The following is an 18,381-nucleotide window of genomic DNA, read 5'->3' on the forward strand; positions in this document are numbered from 1 at the left end:
TTTTAAAAAATAACGAATGATTAGATAGCTATTGCAACTACATTGGAGATAAGAATTTCATGTGTTCAACTTCACACTTCTACAGAAAAAAGTTGATTAGGTAAAAGAAAACAAAGAGTCTTGCTATGGCAAAGTAGAGAAAGTGTCAAACTCATCTTCACTGGAACAAAATGACAGGCCGATATTTCATTTTCAGCTGGCAATATTTCCATAATGGTTCTGAGGCTGTTTGTTTGCTTGTTTGTTTTTCTCTTGTTACATATTCCTTACCCTAGTTATGTGATGCGATTGGTTTAACAGGGTTTTGTTTGTTTTTAATATGTAGATGTTCTTTAAGATTTGGTGGAAAATCCCATTTAATTTAATTAAACAGCAATCAGATTTGGATACATTCCAATTGCAGGACTCCATGATTAACACCATGAGAAGGTACAGTACCATCATGACATTTTGTTTAAGTAGATGATGTTGTCCTCTTAAGAGCTAATGTAATGAATGCAGGAGATGCTTTAGTAGGTTTAAACCATGATATAAAAAAGACACAAGAATGCCATCTCCAAATTTAAAGTAGAACTATTTGGCCATATCAATACAATAGAACGAGACTGGTTACACATTGGAATGGTAGTTATTCTTTATTGATATTACTAGAACAGAATGAATAAGATAGAAATTTCCCTGGTAGAATAGCTACTCTTATCTTCATATGTAGACACAGGATGACACAGGAATTTTTTTTTTTTTAGTTTCCGAGAAACTTTTCTAATGGGAAATTTTTAGTTTTTCTTGTATCATGATTCCTCTGAAATGAAGCTACAATGTAGGTTATAATTTTCTGAGATACTTGGAAGACCATGGAGAAAATGAACAGACAAAGGCATATGAAATCAAATATGCCTTCAAAGGACAATGCAGCTTTTTGTCCTCGATGAGTAAAGCAGATGGCCCAGAGACTTCTAGGTCTTCATGAGTGGGATAAAAATCCTCCTTCAAATTGTGAGCAAGTTCCCAAAAGGTAAGACTTAAGTTAATAGTGGAAACCAGGCTTTGCATTTGTATAAATTTCTGTATTACAGTACATAGGAAATCATATTGCTTGAGTTTCTAAGAACTGAAATTAAAAAAAAATAAAAACAATCTGCTGACCATAGAGAAAATAAAATAAATCAAAGTTAGATTCCAATTCCAGGCCTGTCATTTAAAAGCAGGTAACTTTGGGAAAGCTAATTCTGAGCCTCAATTTTTTTAAAACTCTAAATTGGAGATTTTTTTTCTTGTCGTTGTGAACATAAAACGTGATACTTTACATTACATTACAGTACATAGGAAATCACATGGCTTGAGTTTCTATGAGCTGAAAATTAAAAAAAAAAAAAAAAAACTGCTGGCCGTAGACAAAATGAAATATAATTGTATGTTATATAAATATAATTATATATACTTATATGAGTATACATGGGCTTCCCCAATGGCTCAGTGGTAAAGAATCTGCCTGCAGTGAAGGAGAAACAGGAGACATGGATTCAATCCCTAGGTCAGGAAGTTCCCCTGAAGGAGAGTATGGCAATCCACTCCAGTATTCTTGCCTGGAGAATGGACAAAGGAGCCTGGCAGGCTACAGTCCACAGGGTCACAAAGAGTTGGACACAACTAAAGTGACTGAGTGCATGTTTATATATATGCATGTGTGTATCTGATTTTGTAAATATATATGAATGTAACATTTGAACATAATTTTGCATAACAAGTGAAATTATAGATGTTCTTCTAGTCTCGGTATTTCTTTTCATTAAGATATTTTGGTCTATATTAATGAAAACAGTTGAATAAAAATGATTGTTTTCTCATCATGTTTTACATTTTAGAGGGGAGCTTGCTGATATGCTTAAATTGAATTTCTGATATTTTGAAAAAAAAAACAGTGAAGATTGATTATTCATGTTGGTTCAAGAACTCTATTACACACATATATGTAGTCCACTAGATACTCACAAAAACTCAGTTAAGTACCTACCAAAATCTCATTTACAAATATGAAAATTATGACTCAGAGTGGTGACCTACTTATTTAAAGTATTATACCTAGATTTATAAAAGCATATATTATAGGCTTTGAAATATCTTTCATGATAAAAATGATATATATTTTCTAAAAGAAGAGTTGTACAGACATTTGATTTACACATAATAATGATGAAGTGTATCTAAAACCCAGTTTCATAAGGCTTTTTGCTTTCATGTCATATAAACTGGTCTCTGGAGTAGAAAGAGACATTTGTGATCAAATATAATAGTTTGCTAAATGGAAACCTCCTCAAGGGATGTTCAATATCACTGAGTATCAAGTGGAACAAGATTAGAACATGGCTGGTTAAGACTTATATGCTATTTGTCATGAAATGGTTAAAAAATTAAATGAAGTCAGGAGCCATCTTTGAACCTCAAGAGGTATCCTTATCTGGAAAAGAAGGAGAGTGTTAATGAAAAGATGCTTCCACAGTTACAGTCCTAACGTCCTCTGATAGCATCACTCCTGGTATAGGGCCTGACCATTAGTGAATTAGTAGACACTCTGAGATGTCTCTGAGTTTAAATTACCTGAAAAATGTGACTCAAGGTTAAGTAGCTGGTAAATGGTAAGTAGTTGTACTGTTCTACAATATATTCCATCGTTTTAGAGGTAAAATGTTTCTGATCTCTGAAATAACATTCTACAAAAGAATAAATGGAACTACAGAGATGGAAAAGCACTTTGCCTATCTGAGGGCTAATATAAAGTCTTAGCCGAGTGAACACGGAGAATTGTAATACATGAGCTTGGGGAGGCCAGTATCTGGAACAGTGATTATTAGGGCTTATATGATATAGCTGAGGACACAATTATGGTTACTTTGTGTACTCTTAAAATTTATATGTTGGTGTCTTAATCTTTAAAACGAGAGAATGTGAGCTTATCTGGAAATGGGTTCTTTACGGAGGTAATTTATTTAAAATAGGATCAGTAGGGTGAGCCTTAATGCAACAAGACTGGTTTTCTTATTAAAAGGGGAATTCAGATACAGATAGGCTTACATGGAGAACACCATGTGAACTTAAATCCGGTCATCTTTAAGCCAAGGAAAGAAGCAGGGAACAAGTCCTTTTCTCACAGCCTTTAGAAGTAACCAATACTGTTGACACCTTGATTTAGAATTTGGTGTAATGATAAATTTCCATTTTTTAATTCCACCCAGTTTTTGTTTTATTATAAAAGCTCTAGAAAACTGATAAAGATATTGATACAAAGAAGTATTATAGTAAATACCAAAAAATGTGCAAGTGGCTTTGGATTTGGGTAATGGGTAGATGCTGAGTTTTGGGCTGCCTGATAGAAAAATCCTAAATTGCCTTTAAGTGACAATTGGTAGAAATATGAACAATAAAAGGTGATTTCAATGTTCCAAGAAGAGAACAAGGAGGGCTGTAGAGAAAGCATGTATCATCTGAGAGAAATATGCTGCTGTTGCTGTTAAGTCGCTTCATTCGTGTCCGACTCTGTGCGACCCTGTAGACAGCAGCGAATTAGGCTCCTCTGTCCCTGGGATTCTCCAGGCAAGAATATTGGAGTGGGTTGCCATTTCCTTCACCAATGCATGAAAGTGAAAAGTGAAAGTGAAGTCGCTCAGTCGTGTCCGACTCTTAGCGACCCCATGGGCTGCAGCCTACAAGGCTCCTCCGTCCATGAATTTTCCAGGCAAGAATACTGGAGTGGGGTGCCATTGCCTTCTCTGAGAGAAATATATATATATATATATATATATATATATATATATATATATATATATATAACCAGAAATTATATCACGTTGCTAGAAATATGATGTTTGAGGTCTCAAATGAAATGAAGAACATCTTACTGGAAGTAGAAGCTGGAAGGAAGGCAATTATTCTTCTGAATAAGCAGGCCTAGCAGTTAATACAGAGAAGGCAATGGCAACCCACTCCAGTACTCTTGCGTGGAAAACCCCATGGGCGGAGGAGCCTGGTAGGCTGCAGTCCATGGGGTCACAAAGAGTCAGACACGACTGAGCGACTTCACTTTCAGTTTTCACTTTCATGCATTGGAGAAGGAAATGGCAACCCACTCCAGTGTTCTTGCCTGGAGAATCCCAGGGATGGGGGAGCCTGGTGGGCTGCCGTCTATGGGGTCGCACAGAGTCGGACACGACTGAGTGACTTAGCAGCAGCAGCAGCAGCAATATGGAATTTTGGGGGAATTCTTTTAAAACATTTCTACAATGTGAGTAATAACAATTTTATGAAATATTTAGAAGATTCTGTGAAGAAAATGGGCTGACATAGTCATGTGAAATCAAATATATTTTTAGGAATAATGCAGAGTTTTGTGTTTGGTGTTCACACTGGATTGAAGACATTTCTATGTCTTTACAAGATAGTTGAAAAGGCGACTTGCTGGCTGTGAACAGGAATCCAAAAGGTAAATTTATAACAGTTGATAGAAGATGCCAGATTTTTCAGTTGTGTAAATTTATTTACTATGTAGGAAATCGCAAACTTGGACTTATAAGAATTGAAAAGTTGAAAACCTTTTCCTGGAATCACAAGATTTTGAAGTGAACTAGTTTAAAATTCAGTTTCTCTCACTGAAAAATGTATGATTTTGAGAAAATCAAATATTATAAGCCTGTTTCTTTAAAAAAATGAAGTTAATATTTCTTACTGTGAAGACTAAATTTTATACATTAAATGTGACTTTATAAGTGCACAGAGTACATGCACTTATACATATGGAGATATGAAACATCAGTGTAAGCATGGAGATTTGTTTATCCCTAAGTCATATCTAAATCTTTGCCACCCCATGGACTGTAGCCCACCAGGCTCCTCTGTCCATTGGATTTCCGAGGCAAGAATATTGGGGTGGCTTGCCCTTTCCTTCTCCAAGGGATCTTCCCAACCCAGGAGTTGAACCCCTGTCTCCTGCTTGGAGGGAGATTCTTTACCACTGAGCCATCTGAGAAGTCCAAGCATGGAGATAATATCTAACATATAGTTTGGCATAAAAATGATAAATATTCTTACAATGTTAATACTTCCTTTTATTAAACTATTCTCTACCACATAATGAGATGGAGAACATTTAGGAAGGAGTAGGTTAATTGTGGAATATTGAAAACGTGTTTAATAAATTTAATAAGTATGATTAAAATTTATTTAAATAAATATTAAATTGATATCTGTTTGGATATGTCAATTAGATAGTTGCATACATGTTTATTACTAAATTTCCCACTTTGAATGTGTAAGTTACCTTAAGTGATTCTTTACTTAAATTTTTCACTTTTGTGATTTTATACCTGGTTCATCTTTTCGTGGAATTCCCTATTTATCCACTATTATCTTATTTTTCCTCTAAAACTCAGCGGAAGTATTGTTTTCTTTGAGAAACCTTCCCAGATCCAGAGTTGATTATAGATATTCTGGAAATGTGAACCCTTATCCATGAATATATTTGTAGTGACACTTATAAAATTAGTTGGTATAGTCTGACCCCTCATTATACATCTAATCACTGAGAATAGGGAAACATTCTTGTTTGACTTTATGATCCTAATATCAGGTTTAACACATTGAGTGAATAAAGTACATTAAGCTTATAAGCCATGTAAAGATGTTTTTAATTTTTTGATTTGATTTATAGGTAAACTGTTCCTCATATCTGAAGTCAGCACCTATAAGGAATAGATGGAACCAAGAAGAAATGTGACTCACTTTGTTCTCCTGGGCCTCACACAGAATCCCAAGGAGCAGAAAGTCCTTTTTGTTATGTTCTTGTTCTTCTACATTTTGACCATGTTGGGCAACATGCTTATTGTGGTGACTGTAACATTTAGTAAGACCCTGAACTCACCAATGTACTTTTTTCTTGCTAGCTTATCATTTATGGATGTCATTTATTCCTCATCTATTTCTCCCAAACTGATTTTAAGCTTGTTCGTGGGGAAAAATACCATATCCTTCCTATCCTGTATGACCCAGCTGTTTACAGGGCATTTCTTTGGTGGATCAGAGGTCTTCCTTCTGCTGGTGATGGCCTGTGACCGCTATGTGGCCATCTGCAAGCCCTTGCATTACTTGGTGATCATGAGGCAGAGGGTGTGTGTTGTGCTGCTGGTGGTGTCCTGGGTTGGAGGTTTTCTGCACTCAATTGTTCAACTTAGCATTATTTTTGGGCTCCCATTCTGTGGCCCGAATGTCATTGATCATTTTTTCTGTGACATGTACCCTCTATTGAAACTCGTCTGTACTGACACCTATGTCATTGGCCTCTTAGTAGCGGCAAATGGAGGACTAATCTGCACTATAGTGTTTCTGCTCTTGCTCGTCTCCTATGGAGTCATCCTGCACTCTCTGAAGAACCTGAGTCAGGAGGGGAGGCGGAAAGCCCTCCAGACTTGTGGTTCCCACATCACTGTGGTTGTCTGCTTCTTTGTTCCCTGCATTTTCATGTATGTGAGACCTGCTAAGACCTTCCCTATTGACAAATCATTAAGTGTGTTTTATACAGTCATAACCCCCATGCTGAATCCATTAATCTACACTCTGAGAAACTCAGAGATGACAAATGCCATGAATAAGCTTTGGAGAAGGAACACGGCATTTTATGGTAAAAAAGTGCATCATCCACCATGAAGGGGGTCATTTGACATCAGAGACCACTTCCTCGGAATTCAGTAGCTTTCTCAAATCTGATGCTGATTTCTTTTTCTTCAAAGAATTTATAATTATAATACAAAAAGTTATACTATAACCATACAACTGTGCTGTTAATAACATGAATAGTTCCTCTCCATGGTAGAATGTAAGGTCTGTAATATTTTGTTATCACTGTACCTGGAAAGATGTAAGGCTTATATTGAAGGAGCCAATATCATGTAACAGATTAGTGAGGAAATTTTATATAGTTACACCAATTTTTAACCCATTTATGCATTTTTTCTTTTTTAATTTTTTCGAGACAGTATTTATTTTTGGTTAGATTCTTGTCTTTTAAGTTATTCTTTTTATTATGCTATTTAAAGTATTTAATGCTATATACTCTGTGTTCTTTATAAAAGTTCAGTTGCATTATACTCAAAACTTTTCATGTAACCCTAATTTTTTTTAAACAATTGAAGTGAAATAGATAATAATAAATAGTAAAAATGCAAATCATACAAAATGGGAGAAAGTGTAGAATACATTTCCTATTTATCTCTCAATATATTTTCTAGTCCACTTCTGCAGGAGCACTCTATTTCTTAAGATCCATCTGGTAATAATCTATGTAAAAGCAATTGTATTTAAATACATGTATTTTTTTTTTCTGTGTAGGTAAACTTTGCACTTTTAGTAACATCTGCGAAGTATTTTCCTAGTAGTTCATTTAGATCTAATCCTTAATTTTTCCCATACTACATCATACTCCTTTATAGAGACACACTGAAATTGTTTCCATTCTTTTTCATGTTGTTCCTAAACTTTCTCTATGAAAAGTAATTTTGAAATAAAAATATATTTTTGAATGTGTGCAAGTATGAGCTCCTGGAAGTGAAGTTGTTGATATATGTGTTGTGTCTGAGTCAATGCTCAGGTAATACATTTAGTTAAAATATTGATGGTCATAGCTATTTCCATCTTTGAAGTTGTACAAACAGCTACACTCCTGTCCACAGTCCGTGAGAATATTTTTGTCCACATTCTCAAAATCAGTCCTGATAAATACTGATGGCATATGATAATCAGATTAAATTTATTTGAAATTTGGTTTTATAATTTACCACAAGTCCTTTTGATATAATTGGGTTTGGACATCTTTTCACTTGTTTGATATAATTTGTATTTTTTTCCCTAGAATTGTTTGTTACTCTCTTTTATCTATTCATTTAATTGTTGATCCTTTCCATGCTGATTTTTATGAAATAATTGTCTAATAAAGAAATGACACTTTTGGCTATTGTACACATAATGGATATCTTTCTGGCTAGTCACAGAGCAAGGTGCCCTGGAGCTGGTGTCATTTTGCTGGTTGGTAGAATGGTCAGGCCAGGGTGTCCCGGGTGGTGCTGGCCTGCTGGTGAGTGGGCTGGGATTGACTGGGCTGGCATCAGGGCCACGGTCTGGTGGGTGGGGCTTTGGCTCAGTGGGTCCTGGGCTGATGCTTGCCCACTGGTGGGTGAGACCAGGACCTGGGGCTAGGGCTAGCCCACTGGGGGTGGAGCCAAGTGCCAGCGTCCCTGGCTGCGGGCCCAGGGGCCCCAGAGCTTGTGTTGTCTGAGTGGTTAAAGGTCCCAGAGTTTCTGGGTTGGTGTCCTTGTTACTACCCAGGGTTCTTGACCTCCTTAATCAATAGAAATTGATTACAGACCAGACAAGAAATTCAGGCGAGACTTTGTTGTGGTCCCCGCTGCAGCAGGGGGTAGGAAGACAAACTCCTTAGGTGGTGTTGTGTGCAGGGGGCATGCACAGTACCCTACTTTTCTCCAGACTCTCTGCTTTTTGCTCCAGGCTCCTCAGAAGTGGTGTGTGTTCATGCCAAGTCTCTTCAGTCTAGTCTGACTCTTTGTGGACAGTTGCCCACCAGACTCTTCTGTCCATGGGGTTCTCCAGGCAAGAATACTGGAGTGGGTTGACCTGCCCTCCTCCAGGGGATCTTCCCAACCCAGAAATTGAACCCGTGTCTCCTGAGTCTCCTGCATTGCGGGCAGATTATTTACCACCGAGCCACCGGGAAAGCTCCTATTACCTTAGTTCTTAAACTTATTTTAAAAATTGTGGTCAAATATACATAACAAAATTTTTTATTTTAACCATATTAAAGGGGCATTAATTCACCCTGTTATGCAAACGATATCACTGTCTATCATCGGCAGAACATTTCCAGCTTCCCAAACTGAAATTCCACAGCTATTAAATAAGATTTCCCATTTCCACGCAGTGAGCCCCAGGCAATCAGCATTCTACTTTCTGCGAACTTGACCACTTTAAGTGCCTCATGTAAAGTGGAATCATTTTTTTTTTTGATTGCCTTTTTTCACTCAGTGTAATATCCTTTCCCCATTAAATGCTGTTGGAACCCTTGTTGAAAATTATCTAAGCACATATAAAAGGTTTATTTCTAGACTCTCTTAATTCCATTGGTTTGTTGTCTGTCTTTATTCAAAAACTGGTGCTGTGACTACCATTGTTTTGTGTAATGTTGTAGAATCAGGGAATATTAGACTGACCACTTTCTCTTTCCTTTTCAAGACTGACTTGCAAAATCCTTGAGATTTCTTATGAGTCTTGGCATGAATTTTTCTATTTCTGCTAAAAACATTTTTTGGGGTTTTGATAAGGATTGCACTGAATCTGTAGGTCAGTTACAGTCATATTAATATCTTAATGCTATTAAATAACCCAATTTATAAAATTATTTCCATATATGGGTGTGTGTTCTCTGAGTAACATATTGCAGTTTTCACCTTACAAGATTTTTGTCTCCTTGGTTATGTTTTTTCTTAACTATTTTATTCTTTATGACGTGCTTGTAGGTGGAATTATTTTCTTTATTTCTCCTGGGTTGTTCATGATAGTATAGATATTCGACATCATTTCACATAAAATCTCAACAAATTGGAAATAGAAGGAGTGTACCTTGACATAATAAAGTTCATATATTTACAGATCACAGCTAACATCATCCTCAACTTTGAAAGATTGAAAACTTCCCCATTAAAATATGCATGAAGAGGGCACTCTCACAAACCCCTTTTACCATAGTATTGCCATAAAAATTCTTGTGAAAATTTTAGAGTTTTCTAAGTATAGCTCCTGTCAACTCTGAGAGTAAGATAATTTTATTAATTATCTCACTTTTTAAATTGAGTTTTACTTTCTGTAATAGTGCTTCTTTATTTAAAACCTTTTTTATTTTATATTGGTGTATAGCCAATTAATGAGTGTCACCAGTGGCTCAGTGGTAAAGAATCCACCTGCAATGCAGGAGACTCAGAAGACAAGTGTTCAATTCTTGGGTTAGGAAGATTCCTTGATGACATGGCAACCCACTCTAGTATTCTTGCTTGGATAATGCCGTGGACAGAGGAGCCTGGTGGGCTATAGTCCATGGTTCTTAAGAAACTGGATGTGACTGAAGTGACTGAAAATGAAGGCACAGCCATGAACAGTGTTGTGATAGCTTCAGGTGGACAGCAAAGGGACCCAGTCACGAAACCACGTATCCATTCTCCCCAAACTCCTTTCTCATTCGGACTGCCACATAACACTGAACAGAGCTTCCCGTGCTGTACAGTGGGACCCTGTTGGTTATCCACTTTAAATGAAGTGGTTTGAACATGTAGATCTCAGTCTTCCCAACTATCTCTCCCACATTGTTCTCCACTGACAACCATAAGTTTGTTCTCTGCATCTCTGAATCTGTTCTGCTTTGTTCCTTGGTATCATTTCTGTAACAGTGCTTCTGATGGTATTTGTTTTCTATCCTTTCAATATCATCTTAAACATATCCTTTTAAGAAAAATAATCTCTGGTTATATTATCCATAGTAGAATTTTCCCTCTTATTTTCTGTCACGCTACCCTATTTCTTAACTTATAAGTAGTGAAAAGAATAAAACTACTTTATTAAACTGTTTCTTTCTTTATTATCTGAATCATAAATAAATAACATCCATGCAGGAGAAAAATTTTGCATGATTTTCCAACCGATTTTAGAAATTGCTGGGCTCTCACTCAACGTACAATTGCTGGCATAACACAGGTGTCTTAACCTTTTAAAAATTAATAATTGGATAAATAATTAGCTGTTATCTCTAAAATGCTAACACATTTAGTTGCATTTTCTGATATAATTTTATATCTCTAACAAAATTTTAAGCTGAGAATAAGTTCAGTTCAGTTCAGTCATTCAGTCATGTCCAACTCATTGCCACCCCATGGACTGTAGCAATCCAGCCTTCATTGTCCATCAACATATCCCAAAGCTCACTCAAATTCATGTCCGTCAAGTTGGTGATACCATTCAACCATCTCATCCTCTGTCCCCTTCTCCTCCCGCCTTGAATATTTACCAGCATCAGGATCATTTCAAATGAGTCAGTTCTTCACATCAGGTGGCCAAAGTATTGGAGCTTCAGCCTCAGTCCTTCCAGTTAATATTCAGGATTTATTTCCTTTAGGATGGACTGGATCTCTGTGCAGTTCAAGGAACTCTCAAGAGTCTTCTCCAACACCATAGTTCAAAGGCGTCAGTTCTTCTGCACTCAGCTTTCTTTATAGTCCAACTCTCACATCCATACATGACTATTGGAAAAACCATAGCTTTGACTAGATGGACCTTTGCAAAGTAATGTCTCTGCTTTTTAATATGCTGTCTAGGTTGGTCATAGTTTTTCTTCCAAGAAGCAAGTGTCTTTTGATTTCATGGCTGCAGTCACCATCTGCAGTGATTTTGGAGCCCAGGAAAATAAAGTCTGTCATTGTTTCCATTGTTTCCCAATATATTTGCCATGAAGTGATGTGACCGAATGCCATGACCTTTGTTTTCTGAATGTAGAGCTATAGCCAGCTTTTTCCCTTTTCTCTTTCACTATCATCAAGAGGCTCTTTAATTCTTTGCTTTCTGCCATAAGGGTGGTGTCATCTACATATCGGAGGTTATTGATATTTCTCCCGGCAATCTTGATTCCAGCTTGTGCTTCATCCAACCCAGCATTTCGCATGGTGTACTCTGCATTTAAGGTAAATAAACAGAGTGACAATATACAGCCTTGACTCACTCCTTTTGCAGTTTGACCCAGTTCGTTGTTCCATGTCCGGTTCCAGCTGTTACTTCTTGAGCTGCATACAGATTTCTAAGGAGACCCGTAAGATGGTCTGGCATCCCATCTGTTAAGAATTTCCCGCAGTTTGTTGTGATCCACACAGTCAAAGGCTTTGGCATGGTCAATAAAGCAGAAGTAGATGTTTTTCTGGAACTCTCTTGCTTTTTCAGTGATTCAACGCATGTTGGCAATTTGATCTCTTGTTCCTCTGCCTTTCCTAAATCCAGTTTGAACATCTGGAAGTTCTCTGTTCACATACTGTTGAAGCCTGGCCTGGAGAATTTTGAGCATGACTTTGCTAGCATGTGAGATGAGTGGATTGGGCGGTAGTTTGAATATTCCTTGGCATTGCCTTTCTTTGGGATTGGAATGAAAGCTGACCTTTTCCAGTCCTGTGGCCACTGCTGAGTTGTCCAAATAGCTGGCATATGAGTGCAGCACTTTAACAGAATCAGATTTTTGGATTTGAAATAGCTTAGCTGGAATCCCATCACCTCCACTAGCTTTGTTCGTAGTGATGCTTTCTAAGGCCCACTTGACTTCACATTCCAGGATGTCTGGCTCTAGGTGAGTGATCACAAAATCATCATGATTATCTGGGTCATGAAGATCATTTTTGTATAGTTCTTCTGTGTATTCTTGCCACCTCTTCTTAATATCTTCTGACTCTGTTAGGTCCATACCATTTCTGTCCTTTATTGTGCCCATCTTTGCATGAAATACTCCCTTGGTATCTCTAATTTTCTTGAAGAGATCTCTAGTCTTTCCCATTCTATTGCTTTTCTCTACTTCTTTGCATTGATCACTGAAGAAGGCTTTCTTATCGCTCCTTGCTATCCTTTGGAACTCTGCATTCAAATAGGTATATCTTTCCTTTTCTCCTTTGCTTTTAGCTGCTCTTCTTTACTCAGTTATTTGTAAGGCCTCCTTAGACAACCATTTTGCCTTTTTTTTTTTTTTTGCATTTCTTTTTCTTGGGGATGGTCTTGATCACTGCTTCCTGTATAGTATCATGAACCTCTGTCCATAATTCTTCAGGCACTCTATCAGATCTAATCCTTTGAATCTATTTGTCACGTCCACTGTATAATCATAAGAGATTTGATTTAGGTCATAACTGAGTGATCCTGTGGTTTCCCTACCTTCTTCTACTTAAGAATTTTTAAAATTAAAATTTAATTTAAATTTAAAATTTAAGAATTTTTTTTTCTCTATATAGTCAGAAAAAGCAAGACTGGGAGTTTACTGTGGCTCGGATCATGAACTACTTATTCCCAAGCTGAGAATATTGAGTAGTAAATAGAAGAATGGAAAATCTTCCTCTGCCAGGTGCAGGAAATATATAACAAAGAAGTTCACTGGGACAAAATGATTGGGGTGATTTTATTCTTGATTGGCAATTGTCTCATAATGATTCTAAAGCTATTTTTCCATGTTGCGCCATTATGATATTTAATATGAAATTTGGTCTAATAATATCTTTACCTCTAGATGTTCTTTAACAACTTTGTGGAAAATTCCAGTGTATTAATTAAAGCAAGAATCAGTCTTCGACACATTCCAATTCCAAGACTCCATGATAAATTCAGCTGGAAGGGATGAAATATTCCATAATCTCACCCTTAACAGGGAGAAGATGCTATCCACTTAGTGATTGTCATACATTTTTCAGGAGGTCATTTCTTACACTTAAAGCATGACAAAAAAATCTCAACAGTCTTTCGAAATCTGAAGTCAACTAGTCTGTCCATGTTAACGTGAGTGTGAGAAGAGCTAAACATTCAAACGCTATTTTTCGTTTTGATGTTAGTAGGAAATAAGTTGTGAAAAACTTCCCTAGGAAATGGCTAGTTGATATCTATGTTTTCTATGAATATGGAGGATTTGCTGGTCATTTTGATACATTTCCTGATGTGATAAACTATTTTTTTCTGTGTGCCATGGAACTCCTTTCAAATAATGTATATTTTATATAAAAATGAACTTCTGAATAATCAGAAGACTCAGTGGAGGAAAAGGACAGATTGCCAAATGAAATAAACTCAAGTAATAAGGCAGCATTTGGCCTCTGTCATCAAACTGGATGAAAAACAATTTCAAGTGTTTATGAATAACTTCAAATCATCCTTAGATTCTGAACAAACCTCCACAAGGTAAGACTAACAGAAAATAATGAGAACCAGGCTCACAATTGTATGACTTTCTTTATGTAAGAAACTAAATTGCTTTGAAGTCAAACAAATGTACATTCATTTCTAGATATATCACTTAGAAATGTGTGATTTTGGGAAAATAAATGGTATGTTCTGAGTATTAGATTCTTCAATTATAAAATGGCAATTGCATTTCTTATTATTGTAAATATTAAATGTGATACATTAGACTATGAGTGCATAATTGGAATATACTGTAGCAGTTTTGAGCAATAGAGTGATATCATCAGAATAAAACTTAAAAAGACAATTTGAGCTGCTTTAGGAGAACCAATTTTTTGAGAATAAACACAAAAAAACTTGGTAGGAGGGTACTGCAGAAGACCAGGAAAAAATTAAGAAGGGAATGAAAAATTAGTGATATATTTTGAAAGTGGAGACAACAGGATTTAATAAAGTTTTATGAGAGTATCAAGTGCAGAGGACGGCAATTTTTTTGTCAGGACAACAGCATGGAAAATGATAGTATTTAATGAGATAAATAGGGAATGCCTCTTTAAATTTTGTATAGGAACTGCTTCTGTTTTTCATGGAAAATTTAAAAGCTAGTTTTATAAATACTAAATTGCCAGTCAACTGGATGTCAAAAACTAGAGATGTTGCACATGCAAATTTGAAAATTAAGGGAGACAGAAGGGCTGGAGACACAAAATTAGACTGCTGCAGCATTTATTGGTCAGGAAAAGGGAAATATCCACCTGAAGACCTAAGACGTATCAATGAGGTCTGAGATAATTCAAGACAGGGATCTTCTATTCATAGTTTTGTCTACTCACATTGATTATGCAAATTACCTTAAGAGGTGTTACACATTTGTGACTTTATAAACGATGCTCCTTTTCATGGAATTCTCTTCCCATCTTTTTTTATCCTCTCATTAAAAACAAAACAAAACAAAACAAAACAAAACTCAGCTGAAGCATTGACTCCGTTGGGAAGTCTTCTCTGATTCTAGTTTGATATGCACCTATGCTGTGATTCTTAGCACTGTGTGAATATTCACGCAATGGCTGAAATTGCCTGATTCCTTATTATGTGTCACATCACTGAGGGTAAAGTTCCAAGGCTTTTTCAAGCTGGTAATTAGAATGTTCTTGACATATTGGACCCAAAATGTATGCCATTCACAATCTTCTCTTGAATGGATATATTAAAAAATTAAACATTTAATTCTCCCCACCCCCCACCTTGTTTTATATGCAAACTGCTTCTAATACACAAACTCAGCTCTTGTAAGAACTAGATGGAACCAAGGAGCAATAGCAAAAAGTCCTTTTTGTTATGTTCCTGGTCTTTTACATTTTGACTGTACTGGGCAACTTTCTCATTATCATTACTGTAACTGTCAGTAAGACCCTGAACTCACCGATGTACTTTTTTCTTGCTAGCTTATCATTTATGGATGTCACTTATTCTTCTATTACCCCCAGATTGATTTCAGACTTATTCTTTGGGGGAAAAAACATATCCTTTGAATCTTGCATGACTCAGCTGTTTGCAGAGCACCTTTTTGCTGGATCAGGGGTCTTCCTTCTGCTGGTGATGGCCTGTGACCGCCATGTGGCCATCTGTAAGCCCTTGCATTACTTGGTGATCATGAGGCAGAGGGTGTGTGTTGTGCTGCTGCTGATGTCCTGGTTTGGAGGTTTTCTGCACTCAATAATTCAACTTAACACTATTTATGGGCTCCCATTCTGTGGCCCGAATGTCATTGATCACTATATTTGTGACATGTACCCTTTACTGAAACTCGTCTGTACTGACACCTATGTCACTGACCTCTTAGTTGCATCCAATGGGGGGCTGATCTGCACTATTGTGTTTCTGCTCTTGCTCATCTCCTATGGAGTCATCCTGCACTCTCTGAAGAACCTGAGTCAGGAAGGGAGGCAGAAAGCCCTCCAGACCTGTGGTTCCCACATCACTGTGGTTGCTTCTTTGTTCCTTGTATTTTCATTAAGGCAAGACCTGCTAAGACCTTCCCCACTGACAAATCTGTGAGCGTGTTCTATACAGTCATAACCCCCATGCTGAACCCATTAATCTACAGTCTAAGAAATTCTGAGTTGACTAATGCTATGAAGAAGCTCTGGCAAAGGAACACCATATCTGATAGTAAATAAGTGCATCATCTACCATAAAGGGAGCCATTTGACATCGGGGTTCATTTACTTAGATTACAAAAGTAATTTTAAAATTTGATTCTGATTTCCCTTTCTTCAGAGACTTTGTGATAATTATATGAATGTTTGCAATTAATACAGCTATGCTATTATTAACAGTTTACCTACCTACTAGGATATAAGGTCTATAATTTCTTGTTTATTACTGTACCTAGAAAGAGGTAATGCCTATATATCTAGGAATTAGTAATATATTTTAAAAAATAGAGACATCACTTTGCCAACAGAAGTCCATATGTCAATGCATAGTTTTTCCAATAGTCATATATGGATATGAGATGTGGACCATACAGAAGGCTGAACACAGAAGAACTGATGCTTTTAAACTGTGGTGCTGCCAAAGACTCTTGAAAGTCCTTTGAAATGTGAGGAGGTCATACTAGTCAATCCTAAGAGAAATCAACCCTGACTATTCATTGGAATAACTGATGCTAAAGCTGAAGCTCCAATACTTTGGCCACCTGATGGGAAGAGTTGACTCATTGGAAAAATCCCTGATGCTGGGAAAGATTGAGCACAGGTGGAGAAAGGGGTGACAGAGCATGAGATGGCTGGATGGCATCACCAACTCAATGGCCATGAATTTGAGCAAAGTCTAGGAGACAGTGAAGGACAAGGAAGCTTGGTGCACTGCAGTCCATGGGTTCATGAAGAGCTGGATATGACTAAATGTCAAGAACAGTAATTTAAAATGAATTAAGAAATTATTATCAGTTTTACTGATTTTTAGGTTTATATATAGTTAACTTTTAAACTTTTTATATAGAATTTTAACTATTATATAGTCACCCTGAAATTTAATCAATTCATGTATTTATCTTTTTTACTCTTTTTCAGAGACAGGATACTTTTTATATAGATTTGTGTCATTTAATTGGAACATTTTTATATATACAATTTTATATATTTAATTTTATATAAGTTGCTTTCTTTACTATATTTAAGTTGCATTATTCACAAAATGTTTAATTTAATGCTTTAACTTTATAAGAAAAATTGAAATTGAAAAAAGATATTAATAAATAGTATAAAGGAAAACCAAGTAAACTGGGATGCAATGTCAAATAAATTCCCTATTTTTCTCTCAGTATTTTCTAGTCCTCATGCTCAGAATTTAGCCCTAAGTTTGTTTCTTAATTGATGGCTTAATTGGTGGCTCAGTCAGGAAAGAACCTGCCTGCAACACAGGAGACCTGGTTTCAATCCCTGATTCTGATCCCTGATTCAAGATCTCCTGGAGGAGGAAATGGCAATCCACTCTAGTATTCTTGCTTGGGAAATCACATGGAGAGAGGAACCTGGTGGGTTATAGTTCATGGGGTTGCACAGAGTCAGATAAGACTTAGCGACTAAATCACTACCACCAATAATCTTTGAAACAAAATATATTAACCAATGTATATTTGCTTCTTTCTATATACGTAACACTTGCTTTTGGTATCTGACATATGAAAAATATTTCTATTATCAATCTATAATATCCCTTAACTTTTCTTAAGCTACACAATACTCTGTATAGATTTATACTAAAATTGACATGTCCATTCCTCTTCATTTGGTTCCTAAATGTCTCTATGAGAAATAATTTTCCAATAAATATGTTTTTGAATTGTGCAATTATGAGTTCCTAGGCATAGAATTTTTTTTTTGCTATTTCTTTTTTTTTTAATTTTAATTTTAATTTATTTTTTTTTTACTTTACAATATTGTATTGGTTTTGCCATACATCAACATGAATCCGCCACGGGTGTACACGTGTTCCCAATCCTCCCCGTACCATCCCTCTGGGTCATCCCAGTGCACCAGCCCCAAGCATCCTATATCCTGCATCAAACCTGGACTGGCAATTCATTTCTTATATGATATTATACATGTTTCAATGCTATTCTCCCAAATCATCCCCCCTCCCCCACAGAGTCCAAAAGACTGTTCTATACATCTGTGTCTCTTTTGCTGTCTTGCATACAGGGTTGTCATTACCATCTTTCTAAATTCCATATATATATGTGTTAGTATACTGTATTGGTGTTTTTCTTTCTGGCTTACTTCACTCTGTATAATAGGCTCCAGTTTCATCATCCAGAGGGATGGTATTGGGAGGGAGTTCAGGATGGGTAACACG

General features: G+C 36.4%; 1 protein-coding gene and 1 pseudogene across 1 annotated transcript; both read left to right on the forward strand.

Annotated features, from left to right (window-relative positions):
- Nucleotides 1–4,216: 4,216 nt before the first annotated feature.
- Nucleotides 4,217–15,470, forward strand: LOC109569230 (olfactory receptor 4A47-like). The gene is made up of 2 exons (XM_070804253.1): nucleotides 4,217–4,477; nucleotides 5,702–15,470. The coding sequence occupies exon 2, from the start codon at nucleotides 5,746–5,748 to the stop codon at nucleotides 6,691–6,693; it is 948 nt and encodes a 315-aa protein (XP_070660354.1). The 5' UTR covers nucleotides 4,217–4,477; nucleotides 5,702–5,745; the 3' UTR covers nucleotides 6,694–15,470.
- Nucleotides 11,760–17,215, forward strand: LOC109569065 (olfactory receptor 4A47-like; annotated as a pseudogene).
- Nucleotides 17,216–18,381: the final 1,166 nt, after the last annotated feature.

The sequence above is a fragment of the Bos indicus genome, chromosome 15 (assembly GCF_029378745.1).
Source record: "Bos indicus isolate NIAB-ARS_2022 breed Sahiwal x Tharparkar chromosome 15, NIAB-ARS_B.indTharparkar_mat_pri_1.0, whole genome shotgun sequence".
NCBI lineage: Eukaryota > Metazoa > Chordata > Mammalia > Artiodactyla > Bovidae > Bos > Bos indicus.